Below are 14,303 nucleotides of genomic sequence, written 5' to 3' on the forward strand. Positions count from 1 at the left end.
AGTTTAGAATAGAGTAAATAAACAAATAGCCTATTTAAGTAGTATTTAGGGAGTTTTATTTCCCAATAAGCTTTATTTCACTCTCATCTTTCTTTCTTTTTTGTGTCATTGTTGTGAGCTACTGGACTAATTTGAATTTCCCTCCTAGGGATGAATAAAGTATTCTCTATTCTCTATTCTATTCTATTCTATTTCTACATATTCCTACATTTATTATGTATTTAACAATGATGTCAAAAAGCATGGGGAAGAAGCATAGACTGTAGGGAAGAAGGGGACGAGATTCCTCTCTCCTGTGGAGGGCAGTGGAGTTCGTGTTACACTGCCAATAGTCGCCGAAGCAGAACAAAGCCCCACCTTTCCTGTTGCTGTTGTCCAATCAGGAGTCGACATCCTGAAGCAGCTTGGACCACTGTACCAGAGTGTGGCTCAGACACCGGACAGCTAGCTGGCTAGTACACTGACAGAAAGCTAAAAACACCGTAGCTTCTACATATTTACGTTTCTCGCTGTCTTGTCCTGACCGTCGTCCAGGTAACCAGCTCACACCGCCGCCACAGACTACACCATGGTCGGTGTGAAAGTGATCGGGAGCGACCCGGACTTCCAGCCGGAGCTAGCGGCCGCCGGCTCCAGGCTCGCCGTGGTGAAGTTCACAATGGCCGGGTAAGTCTACTAAGCCGGCTTCGAGGCCGCACTGTTAGACCCTCTCTTCTTTTAACTCAGGACTGGACAACAGTGAGAGTTCGCTGTTTAATCGTTGTGGAGAGTTTACACGAACCATAGTGCTAGATTATGTGACGGGTGTCTCTCATTGCCAGGAAAGCTAAGTTAGCATGCTACCGTTAGCCGACTAGCTGTGTTCCTTACAATGACATAGCAGTATTACAGTAACTTGGCTGCTAAAGTGTCGCAAGATTAAATGATGGGTTTGTTATTAAGTTGTTAGTGGACTGGTAAGTCTGGTCACCACCACAGGGAACAGCAGTAACGTTAGCACATGTGCTGAACTAACACCGAAACAAAGCAACATTATAAACTGTTAGATTTCACAGTAACATTAGACTATCATCGTAACGACGTGTCTCTACACATTGATTATATTTGTTATGATGCATTGATCTTTAAGTCTGTGGGCCTGCTAATAACAGCAGATGTTTATTTTCTATTCTTAAAAAGAAATGTTTGATTTTATCTGTTAGCCAATAATAATGTAAGTAAACCTAAACCCTCGTGGGTGTCAGTTATAGTTGACTATACATGAAGCGGTGTTTCTGTTTCTGTTTGAACTATTGTCTTATGGGTTTATCTAAACTAACGTCATTAAATGGGTTATGATATGTTTATATGTGATGATGATAACAGAGAGGGAGACATAAACCAGAGCCACAGTGGATCTTGGGAAGTTCCGCATGTGTTAGAAACAACAACACAAAGTTATATCCTAAGATTAAACCTGTTGTATTCGCTATTGTCACATCTAAGTAATCGATGGAAGCTTTCAGAAGATTTGTCATGTCTAAAAACATGTCGGCTAATTTGCATGAAGAAATGTACTACAAAAAATGTCTAATAGGTAGTTAACAATCGGTAAAGGCTGTCCACCAGAGGGCGCGCTCAGGCTTCTTTTGTCACCTGTACAATGTCCCAAACAGTTTACACACTTATTTAAAAATTATATATCTTCTTTACTAAATTGTAATAGGACATTTGAAAATTGACTTAAGACTGACAGAATTTATATGGTCACATTCAGTCCATTAGTTTTACTGATCTTCTGTACACTACTCACAAAAAGTTAAGGATATTTGACAAGAATATCCCTATAAAAAGTTCATGCTACAGTGATGTTCTATCAAAGCAGCCGCCTTTTAAGTAGAAGGATGCAATGGTAATTTCTTTATCTCAAACAAAAGCTAACAAATCCTTATGTATTGGAATTTTTTGTCAATTTTTGAAATGAATGTGCTGACTAATTTATCTACTAATTGAAGTTCCACTTCAGAGACCAGATCACTGTTATATTGTCCTTTACCTCCTCAGGTGTCGGCCCTGTGTCACAATAGCTCCAGCTTTCAACATGCTGAGTAACAAGTACCCTCAAGTCGTCTTCCTTGAAGTAGATGTTCATGTGTGTCAGGTAAGTCTTTGCCATGTGAGGTCAAACTAGGATCAAAACCATCACTTGTAAAGTGACATTAACAAGCGTAAAGACTAAGGTGTGGTTATAAGGGAAACCTTCTACATGCGTACCAGAAATACAACTATAGAAAATGTTGAAGCATTTATATATATATCTCAGGGATACGTTGTCAAACATTTGAAGCAGCTTTAATCGGATTTGACTTGTAATTCTGTACATACACGTTTTATTTTCTGTGTATGGAGAGTGGTGTATGTTGTATTGAGGCAAATGAAACTGCAGTGTGTTAAACATGATGCCCAGTGCAACAGTGTGGTGCACCGACGAAGCTCAATGGTTCAGCCATTGGCCACATAAATTCATTGTTGTTTCAGTTGTTCCATGAAATTTAGTAACAAGAAAAATATTTTCACCAGACTTCTCTTTAATTTGCAATTAGGCAGGAAGTTTCTGAATTGAAATTGAGTCAATTGGGTCACTGAGGCTGGTTGATAAGCTTTGCAGACATAGCATATCAAACGCACAAATTTACTTTTGTACAACTACAGAGAGACATTTCCATGCAGTCAGATAAAAAACGGACCGTCACCATACAGTAACTATTAAAGACTGGGAAACGGAAAGTGTCAAGCCGGGAAAACAAGCCCAGTCTAAGCTGATACAACCCTAGATGCCAGGGTACTTTGACCAAACCATTTCTCTTTCTCCCAGGCAACAGCAGCAGCCAACAACATCTCAGCCACGCCGACCTTCTTGTTCTTCAGGAACAGGGTCCGGGTGGATCAGTATCAGGGGGCGGACGCTGCAGGTCTGGAGGAGAAAATCAAACAGCACACAGAGAACGACCCAGGAAACAGTGAGGACTCGGACATTCCCAAGGGATACGTGAGTGGACATCTCATTATTCTGTGGTGTGTGTGTGTGTACGTGCAGGATTTATTGTCAGGTTTTATTCTTTCTATTTTGGTACATAACCTTTGAAGTGGCCATTCTGGCTGCAGCTGATGCTGTATATGTCGTGAAGATGGAGACAACAGTGTGTGTGTGAAGCAGAGAGAGCACGGATCAGTCGGTGGCTTCAAAGTGACGTGTACAAATGTTCCATAAAGGGTGTGATCTTGTTTGGTGTGTTTTCAGATGGACCTCATGCCTTTTGTCAACAAAGCTGGTTGCGAGTGCCTGAACGAGAGCGACGACTGTGGCTTTGATAGCTGCTTAATCAAAGACTCCTCCTACCTGGAGTCTGACTGTGATGAACAGGTACGAGCTGCAGGCTCACTTTTATTTGGAGCTTGGATGAGCAGATGTTGAGAATGCCTACATTATTTCAGCCACTCCTCTGACAATGGGGATCTACATCTAATGCTTGAATCCTAGATGAGATATTACATGGGAATGGATGGATAGTTCTGAGCCAAGCTTGGGCTCACTGAAGGGCCACCTACTCAACATACTTTTATTATGAACCCCAAATATTGTTCTGTTTCATGTGGACATAATCAGCAAGGTGGGAGCTGGTCTAGTGGTCCTGTGCTCCTAGTGGTCCTGTACCCACCGGTGCGACAGTTTCGATCATCGCAAGGTCGTTGTGCGGTTTTTTTTCGTTGTTTTTTTTTACTCCTCTTGTTGTTTTTTTCCAGCAGTATAGACGCTTTCTAAAATAAAAAAAGATGGGATTGTGGTCTCCATCGTCACGTAATCCCGCGATCGCGTATTCATCGCACTTTTTTTACCAGGCCTACCGCTACTCTTGTCCTTTACTGAGTTATTCGCTCTTTTTTCGTTTAAATAATGCCGCTTATTTCGGGGCTTTCTCTTAGCGTCACATGATCCTGCTTTGAGTCTGACCAATCAGCACTGAGTAAATCTCAAGCCCCACCAGGACTTTTTCAGGGCCGATCTGAGTCCCTACCCCCAGGCAGGGACTCCGTTCGGCCCCGTAAAGGTTCCTGTAAAAAGCCCTGTGGGGGAGGCTCCTGCAAAATTCCGTAAAATTACCCCCAAGTTCCTGCAGTGGAAATGCACCTAATGACACTGATGTCCACTTCACTAAACAAACATCACATATGAAAGACATTAGCACTGACTTTTTAATGGCAAAAGTAAAAAAGGTTTCTGGTAATAAAGGACAAGGTAGAACCTAGAGACAAAGCCCCCACTAGGGTAATAATAAAGTTAGGAGAAGTTCCACATTACAGGTTGTTAAGTTCCCTTAGTGTAAAAGGTGAAGTCCCATATAAAGTATAAATTAATAATATCAACTAACCAATCAAAATGAACATTAATGCTGAGGAGATATATTCAGTTTTGTCTAATATGTTGCCTTCTGGTCCAGCTGCTGATAACTATGGCCTTCAACCAGCCGGTCAAGCTCTTTTCTATGAAGCTGCAGTCGTCAGACTTTCGTGAGTTTTGTTCTACACATGATGATTCTGAGTCTCCCATCTGAAGTTGATGCAACAATCAATCAAACTTATTATTGTGTCCTCTTCTCCATCCTTCCTTCCTGCCCTTCCCTCATGTTTCTATCCCCTTCTTTGATGCAGCCCAAGCCCCTAAGGTGGTGAAGGTGTTCATCAATCTCCCTCGCTCGATGAGCTTCGACGACGCAGAGCGAAGCGAGGCCACTCAGACTCTGGAGCTGTCGGAGGAAGACTACAAAGACGACGGTTTGATCCCTCTGCGCTACGTCAAGTTTCAGAACGTACAGAGTGTTACGGTGAGGACCGGAAAGAATCCGTCTTTTTAACATGCACAAAGAAAACACACAGTTGCTCTGAGTACAAGCAAAGCTTCATCAGAGTACGAACAATGGCAGGTTGTAGTGTTGTTGTTAGCAGTTTTTATTTGCGATTTATGATCTTAAAATAATTCATGTTGCATTCAGAGCTGATACAGCGTCACTCAGACACCCACCGCATCCATCGCCTGTGTTTGCTTGTATTTAATAATGGATCATACCAGCAGCCATTACTTTTTCAGACCTGTCAGTGGTGATATTGATCAGTGGAATCTGCCAACCCACAGGTTTAACCCCCCTACCAGTTTGCTCACGGTATTTGTCTTGTTTTTGTCTTCCAGTTGTTTATCAAGTCAAACCAGGGAGACGAGGAGACAACAAAAATTAACTACCTGACATTCATAGGTACCCCAGTACAGGCCACCAACATGAACGACTTCAAAAGGGTACGGAGCCGTTACAGTCACCAGAGTTTGTTCATGTTCATGTGCTTATTCATATTAAATGATTATTTATTTTGTTGTGTTGCAGGTTGTGGGGAAGAAAGGAGAGAGTCACTGAACGGGAGAAAGAAGAGAAGACGAGGAGGTTACAGATACATCCAAGGACTTTCACTCTGCCAAAGCTACCACACACACACACACACACATATACACACATATACACACGGTCTCCGACTGTCCTCCTCGAGCTCTCAATGAATTCTCCATCTATGGAGTCTACAAGTCATTTGTATTGTAATACTGATGGAAATCACTGTAAATAAAACCCAATCCTTTTTCAAAGGCATGTGTGTCAAGGCTACTTTTTGTGGGAACTCTTCTTGGACCCCTAATTAGTATTTCATACCACAAATGACAATATTAATGTTGAAATAACTATAAGGACCGTAGCATGAGCAAATCAAACTAATACAGTGACAATTTTTTTAAGGGAACTCAAGAATTTGATACCAAAGGTTCCACACTGAACCAGGACTCGGCCAGGAAAACTTCCCTGTCTAGATGCATTTGCTTGTACAAGTCACAGAGGGTCAGAAGTAGATTCCTTTCAGTTTGCTGTGGTCCACTTGAAGCTTTACGTAGCCACAAATCAAGATGAATTAAAAGCTTCCTGCTGGTCACAGACAGTCTTCCCATCTCAGCTGCTCTGACGCTGCCCATGTCGGTCCGAGGTCGGCCTCTAGAGGGAGACAGATGCTGTAAGAGGGTGAGAGATTCTGAACGTGGTTGGAACATCACATGTTTTTGCAAGTTTAATATTGTGAGAGATAATTTGCACGTCAGTTAACCAAAAATAATCAATCCTCACACATTCATGAGATTAACTAGGAATCCAGACATGTGGAAGAGGAAGGGTTTTGTAAATAAAGGTAGCAAAAGGAACATTTTTCAATTTACTTGTCTTCAGTATGTCTTCCCAATGATAAAACATTGGCCTTGTTTATTGGTAGTTGTGTATTTCCTCTAAATTTGACCTAAAAGGTTGTCTTGGATCTTTTTCTTGCTCATTTAAGGGTGTTGAAGCATTTCCATTCTTTTTCCTTCCTCTAATTACTGGGGAGGTTTTTTTTTTTATTTCCCTTTAACTCACTGTTCCTGTAACTCATATATGGAGATATTCACTAGAGTTTGATAACAAAACATTTTCTTTATTTTTCCTTTAATCATTGGTCACCACCATTGGTCTTTGGTCAACATCAAGACACCTTAACACCCTGCAAGTTTGCCCCACTACAATATGACTAGCTTTAAAATATCTTTGCCTTTTTATAGTGCATTTGTAATTTTTTTTAAAGTTCTGAATCTTTTGGATTTATGGCAGACAATTAACCTAAATAGTTTTCCAAGAGTAAATGTATTATGTTTTGGGTTGAACAGTTTGTCTCATACTCCCCTCCTCATGCTGTAAACAGGGCGTGTTACTGAAAATGCTCCACTTCCTGGAAAGAATCAGTTCCTGACAACCTCATCCTGTCTTTCTTGTTCTCATAGGAATCTGGGAGTAAGACTATTTTATTTGTATAGCCCGTTTTTACAAACAGCACAGCATCATAACAACATCCTCTTCCCTTAGACCCTCACATCCACTGAGGAAAAACTCCCGGAAACCCTTTTAACAGGGAAAAACAGGGATCCCTCACCCAGGACGGACAGACGTGACATAGATGTTGTTAACAGACAAGAAAACAGTTTGTGGATGAGTCTAGCTCACATGCTGTGGAGTGTCAAAGTGAACAAGCCATACTGTTTCCACTACAGAAGTGCACATAGGGGAAGTGGGTAACTGATTTAATGCTTGATGTAAAAGTGAAACTGTGACATTGGCTGTCTCTAAAGCTGGAATGGTGCAGCAAGAAATTCAGCTGGACAGAGAAAAAGTCTGCTGTCTCATCTGTTTGGATCTACTGAAGGATCCAACAGCTGCCAGCCAAACAGTGTGGGTGGAACGGTGACATACATCACTGTGGTTAGACTCTCTACGTTATCCACAGCTATCAACAAGTATGTTTTTTAAATATTTTGACACAAATGCATTAAACCAGGTCACAGATAGAAGAACATCATAGTTTTGAAATATCTAAATTATTTCTGTTTTGTTGTTTTCTTTATGGAATCAGTCGTCTACTGTATTTCTTAATGGTTGTATGTCTGTATTGTTGCATTTTGTTTATTTGATCCATTACTAATTTGAATATATAATCAAGATGTGATCATCACCCTTATAATCAGAAAGAAGAGCATTGATTGCTGTCCTCCACAGAGCTATAACACTGGTTTTGCAGAGTATGGTGTGTGCATCCTGCCCAGAACAAGGACATCTGTCTGTTATCATACATTGTTTGTCATCATAACATTTGCCTAGTTCAAAAAATCATCCTTCCTTGCTCAGAACAAAAAACAAGAGCTTTAAGATCTGCGACGAGAGGAGACTGTAAAATTCCATTAAGAAAATCAACCTTTGGCCAATCAGCTTTCTCTGTTAAGGCTATTGGTGAATGGAACAGTCTCCCAAACGACCTGAAAATCAATAAAAACTATCGCAGTTTCTGTCTGGCCACAAAGAAATGGCTCCTTAGTCATCAAAGTTGCCAACACTAGGTGGTGCTGTCAGGTTTTCTGTCTAACTCATTATGTTGTTTTCTCTTTCTCGTTAGCACTTTTGTCTCTGTTGTTCATCTGATGTCCACAGATACATCTGTCACATTACCATAGCTGGTAATTTTTTAATTTTTGTAACTGCGAATTACCATCATTGGTATTACGTCTGCCACTCTTATGTTGTATTTTCACTATTACCATATTTATTTATTATTATCATTACTATCCATAATGCCTACCTCATACATGTTTCTGTATTGTCTAAGTGTTGTGTCATTCTATGCTGTGTATTCTGTGTATTTTTTCATTTTTTATGTTATGTGTAGGGACTACAGATGGAAATTAGCTGTGAGCTAAATCTGGTGCAACCATCTCCTCATTCTCTTCTGCAAATGATTAATGTAACTGCACACTGTCCCTTAATAAATTAATAAACTAAACTAAACATTGGTCTTGTACGTTACCTTCCAGCAGCTTCTTTTCCTGGTTCCTATTGGGGGGTTTTCTCTCTCGTGTGTCTTTGTTTCTGTCAAACACATCTGGCAAACTGTTGTGTTGATCCAACCTCCTGTCCAGAGGAGAGTTTGAAAGAGATACACCTTTGTTAAGACCCTATTACAGGGCTATTCATTTACAGATTCAGTTGGGCCAGATTTTTCAAACCAGGAATTTTATCTGGGCCAGACATTTTCAGCGACTTGTGGTTTTAAACTAACACAAATTATGTATATTGAAAACAAGAACTGTTTATTCATTGTTTCCCCTTAAAAATGGTCACATTTAACACTGAAAAAAAAAGCTTTAACGGAACAGAAACTGTGGTAGTGGTTATTTTTTGAAATAAAAAATAAACATCTTAGTCATATCTAAACCCAGGCACACTTCAAAGTGTATAAAGAAGAAAAACAGTATTCACAGTCTACTGTAGGAATTTCTGAACTCTCCCTGGGTCAGGCCCCTGGGCCACTATTTGAATAGGCCGGCCTTATGGGTACAGATATTAAAGCACTTTCAGTCAGAACATCTGGAATATTGTCTATGACTAGTTAAAGCAGAAGTAAGTGGTCCGGTCGTTTTCGCTAATGCTGCGTTCCAGGCAGGCTTTGCTTTTGAAATCGTAAATTACAGCTTCAAGTCACAACTTACGACTTTGTAGCGTTCCAGGCAACCCACTCGTGTTTTTCCGACCTGTTTTACCTGTGAAAGTCACTATAACGGCCACTCGTAACTTCCGACCGGTGAACTCGTACCAGACCGAACTGGTACCACTTCACGGTCGGAAAAATACGAGTTTCCTTGAACGCACCATAACAGTCCTCGTTGCTACGTCACCACATTCACGGCGTCCCTTGGCTGCACACACAGCCCTGCATGCCGTTCTCTCTCCTCATTGGATAAAAACTGTAGGATACGATAAATGTTTTCTCTTCGGCTCAGAGCAGAGCAGAGTGACTGACAGACCCATGATTCAGTCCAAACACTCTATGTAAGTGATTGCTGTCGGAAGATATAACTATTTAAGACTTATATTAACACAAATATATCACTTACTTCTGCTTTAAAATGACTTAAAAGGGCTGTAGCAGCTAAAAATGGAAGTTGGCATATAGGTGTGAAAGGATAATGCAAAGATCAGCTTAGCAGGGTTTTTAATGATCTCCTGTCTTCATGAGCACATTACTATTGGTTGAACTTGCCCACACTGCTTAGCAGAAATCCTGTCACTTCCTGTGAGGAAGCCGAGCATAATAACCACTCCTCCTCCTCCTTCTTCCTGTTGTTACAGTAAGCTGGTCCTGTTTATGAGAGAAGTTTCAGCCCCCTCAGAGATCTGGCAGACTAACCAACATCCTGCAAATTTCCACATACTCAGCTTCGGTTTGAATCAGAAGTGATCTGGCTTTTGCGGTCTGCGGGAGGTGAAATGGCGCAGGGAGGAATTCAGCTGGACCAGGAGAAACTCTGCTGTTCGATCTGTTTGGATCTACTGACGGATCCAGTGACCATTCCCTGTGGACACACCTACTGCGTCAAGTGTATTAAGTGTTTCTGGGATGAAAAGGGCATGTTTGAAACCCACAGCTGTCCTCAGTGCAGACAGACCTTCAGACCCAGACCTGTCCTGGTGAAAAACACCATGTTGGCAGATTTAGTGGAGGAAGTGAAGCAGAGCGGGCTCAGAGCCGCTCCAGCTGATCACTGCTATGCCGGACCGGGAGACGTGGCCTGTGATTTCTGCACTGGGAGGAAGCTGAAAGCTGTCAAGTCCTGTCTGCAGTGTCTGGTCTCTTACTGTGAGCAGCACCTCCAGCCTCACTATGACTCTCCGGCCTTTGAAAAACATAAACTGCTCGGTGTATCTAAAAAGATTGAGGAGAACATTTGTACCCATCATGGTGAAGTGATGACGATTTTCTGCCGCACTGATCAACAGAGGATCTGTTCTCTCTGCTCCAAGTATCAGCATAGATACCACGACTTTGTCCCAGCAGAAGCTGAAAGGGCTGAGAAGCAAAAAGAACTGGATATTAGTCGACAGAAGATCCAGCAGAGAATCCAGGACAGAGAGAAAGATGTGAAGCAGCTTCAGCAGGAGGTGGAGGCCATCGATCGCTCCGCTGATAAAGCAGTGAGGGACAGTGACAAGATCTTCACTGAGCTGATTCGTCTCATTGAGCAAAGAAGCTCTGAGCTGAAGCAGCAGATCAGATCCCAGCAGGAAAGTGAAGTCAGTCGGGCGAAAGAGTACGAGAAGAATGTCCAGCAGGAGGTCACCAGGCTGAGGAGGGAAGATGCTGAGCTGGAGGAGCTCTCAAACACACTCCATCACACCCGGTTTTTCCAGAAATGCGCTTCACTGTCACAAATCAGCGAATGCACAGACTCACCGAGCCTCAGTGTCCGTCCTCTGAGCTACTTTGAGCGCGTGACGGCAGCCGTGTCGGAGGCCAGAGACAAATTCTGCAACATTTTCCATGAGTTATGGCCGGAGATCTCAGCGACGGTGACTGAAGCGGACGTCTTACTGCCACCAGAAGATCCCAAGACCAGAACAGGATTCTTAAGATATGCACAACAAATCACAATGGATCCAAACACAGCAAATACATTGGTGATATTATCTGATGGGAACAGAAAGGCAAAAGCACTGGAGATATCACTACTGTCAGCGATGCAGTTTGTAATAGACAGAAAACCAGAATCACAAAACTTTACGGACAAACTCCAGGTTCTGAGCAGAGAGCCTCTGACTGGACGTTGTTACTGGGAGGTGGAGTGCAGTGGAGGGGTTTCTGTCGCAGTCACATACAAGGGAATCAACAGGACAAACAGTGAAAGTGAATTTGGACTCAATGCCAAATCTTGGGCTTTACTATATATTAACAACAGCTATGAATTCAGACATAACAAAAGAAAAACATTTGTCCCCCCAGGCCCCCAGTCCTCCAGAGTAGGAGTGTACCTGGACTACAGGGCAGGTGTTGTGTCCTTCTACAGTGTCTCTGAGACCATGACTCTGCTCCACAGAGTCCACACCACATTCACTCAGCCACTCTACGCTGGACTTTGGCTCGATTTTAAATCCCAGGCTGAGCTGTGTGAGCTCAAATAGACAAGACTTATTAAAAAGGTAACTGTTGTTGTTGGGGTTTTTTTTCTGTTTTTTAACAACTTATAGCCTTACTGGATTTTGATACAGTTTGTTGCTCAGGTCTCTTTGCTGAGCCCTTTACTATGTGGTTTTGTAGGGAAAAAATGCTGTAAAAACAATACAAAAATACAAAAAAGAAGAAAAATAGCAGGACTAATAGAAATGATAGAGAGAAAGTAGACTATACTTCCGTGATGGCCTTTGTTAGATTTTGCAGTATTTTTTGTGACATAACCAAATGTCCTGTCAAATACTACAGATCTCCATAAACTGCTGGAAAGAACCATTTATTTTGAAAAACTGAAATGTATTGTGTGGTCTCAAATAATCAAATAAACTTTTTTTGTCCCACCAGGGGAAATTTGTCTTGGGCAAGGGAGTTGTAACAGCTGCCATGTAGCTACATGTAAAACATCCATACACAGTACATAATATACAATAAAACAGTAACAAAGGCAAACATATCCAAGGGAAGAGAAAGAAGGAAAGTGCATGGTGCAATAAATAGAGTAAAATACTTATAATACAAGTTCAAATAAAAACATACTAAAAACTAAAAGAAAGAGCAAGGGATGTTGGTATAAGCCAGCAGGTGGAGGCAAAACAGATGTAATTGATATGATTGATAGTTTGATGGGTTGATGGGCAGGGGATCCACAGCCATGGCCTCCCCCCTGCCCACATAGGGGAAGGGAGGGGCCTCTACCATGAGAGGTGTTTGTTTGTTTATTAAGTAATGAGATGGAGGTGGGAATGAAGGAGTGTTTAAAACGGTTGGTCCTACACCTGCTGGCTCTATAGCGCCTCCCTGATGGCAGCAGCTGGTACTCTTGAGAGAGGACGTGTGAAGGGTCACTCAGGATCCTATTGGCTCCCTTCACAACTGCTCCCTATATTGCCTGGAGGGACTGGAAGTGATCGTGGTCATGTTTCCCCACTATCTTCAATGCTGTGGTCACCATTCTTTGGAGTCTGGCCTTGCACTGGACCGTGAGGGAGCCGAACCATGCTGCCATACCGTATCTTATGATACTGGCCAACACTGCATTGTGAATGTTAACATTATCTCGGTTCGGACCCCAAACAGCCGCAGCCTTCTTAGAAAGTGGAGCCTCTGAGCTAGTCTGTTACAGAGGAAATCCACATGATCGCTCCAGCCCAAATTATCAGACACTATCAAACCCAATATGAAGAAACCTGTTCAATAGTGCAGTTATCAATGATTACCCGGTCATGAGCTGCAATTACCTTGGGGTTAAAGGTCATTTCTTTTGTCTTGTTAGTGTTAAGCACCAAATAGTTCTTATCACACCAGGTTTTGAAGGTGGCTATCTCACTGTAATACACGGAAGGGCAGGTATTCACATCCAACAGACTTTAAATGATGCTGTCATCTGAAAATTTGATGATATGATTGTTAGGGTGTGAACTCCTGCATTCATCGGTGTATAGTGTGAAGAGGACCGGGGAGCTGACACAGCCCTGAGGCACACCACGCCAGTACTGCACTGCCTCGGGGCTGAGTCAGAGAGCTATTTACCCTGACTTGTGTCCTGTTTGTTAAGAATGAGTAAAACCATTTAATGATAAAACTGTCAACCCCCATGTCAATTAACTTCCTTATGATCAGGTGTGGCTGTGTTAGTGTGTTCAAAGCCGAGCTAAAGTCGGCAAATAAGACACGAGCATATGCTTTGGGGTCCTCCAGATGTTTGTTGATCAGATGGGTGACTGTAATGACTGCATCCTCAGTGCTCCGCCCCTGTCTATAAGCGAACTGTAGGGGGTCGAGACAACCAGCAACATCAGTTTTGATCATGTCTACAATAATTCTTTCAAAACATTTCAGTATCAACAGCTGGACAAGAGATCTTATAGGACCGGAACGATGACAGATTTTTTCCACAGGTCAGGTACCGTGTGGCTATCAAGAGACTTCTGGAAAATAGGGCACCAGCCAGCGACTAATTCTGCTGAGCAACTTTTAATTAACGGGGCAGAAAGGATTTCCTTTTCCCAACTTTGCTAAAAGCAGCTTGCACCTGTTGGGTTTGTGGTGGCAAAAAATGTTGTTCCTTCCATAAAGTATTTAAAAAAGGAGTACAGTCAGTGAGTGAGTGCCCTGAAGATGTTCTCAGGGCGCTATCTTTATAGTTCCCAAAACACATTGAACAGCAGACAAAATATATGGCACTCTGATAGTTCTGCCTGGCTTCACCGCCAGGACACAACTCCCCTTGTAAATTCACACAGAGCACTGGTCAGAAGAGCTTCTCTGGCTTCTGACCTTTACCCTGTCCCGAGTGGACTCTCCATCTGTCTGTCTCTGTCTGGTGTATCTCATACAGGTATCATCCAAGGGATTAGCCGAGTAGCCTACCACTTTCCACAAGGTGAAAGGAAGTTCACTTAGTTAACATGGTTATAGCTACAACCCTCGTAAAGCATACTATGGGTTACTCCAAAATTTCCCATTACAGGTTGTAATCACAAGCTCACACTTACCAGAAAGAGGCAGGGAATCTAAAATCTCCCTCCCTTTGGAGGAGAGATCTCAAATCTGAGGAAAAAGTTGTTTAACTCATCAGCTCTTGCTGAGTCAACTAGGGATCAGCTGTTTATTTCGAGAGGTCATGTTCGTGATGCTTTTCATACAGTCCCAAAGTC

General features: G+C 42.2%; 2 protein-coding genes across 2 annotated transcripts; both read left to right on the forward strand.

The window, feature by feature from the left end:
* The first annotated feature begins 411 nt into the window (after positions 1–411).
* txnl1 (thioredoxin-like 1) lies at positions 412–5,672 on the forward strand. Its single transcript, XM_085794224.1, has 8 exons — positions 412–666; positions 2,044–2,140; positions 2,855–3,028; positions 3,281–3,403; positions 4,479–4,548; positions 4,690–4,862; positions 5,225–5,329; positions 5,415–5,672. The coding sequence occupies exons 1-8, from the start codon at positions 569–571 to the stop codon at positions 5,442–5,444; spliced, it is 870 nt and encodes a 289-aa protein (XP_085650350.1). The 5' UTR covers positions 412–568; the 3' UTR covers positions 5,445–5,672.
* Positions 5,673–9,835: 4,163 nt separating this feature from the next.
* Positions 9,836–11,855, forward strand: LOC146977802 (tripartite motif-containing protein 16-like). The gene has a single exon (XM_085792466.1). It carries the CDS (start codon positions 9,909–9,911, stop codon positions 11,595–11,597), a length of 1,689 nt encoding a protein of 562 aa, XP_085648592.1. The 5' UTR covers positions 9,836–9,908; the 3' UTR covers positions 11,598–11,855.
* Positions 11,856–14,303: the final 2,448 nt, after the last annotated feature.

Source organism: Trachurus japonicus, chromosome 12, assembly GCF_045865225.1.
Source record: "Trachurus japonicus isolate A0001 chromosome 12, Traja_1.0".
Taxonomy (NCBI): Eukaryota; Metazoa; Chordata; class Actinopteri; order Carangiformes; family Carangidae; genus Trachurus; species Trachurus japonicus.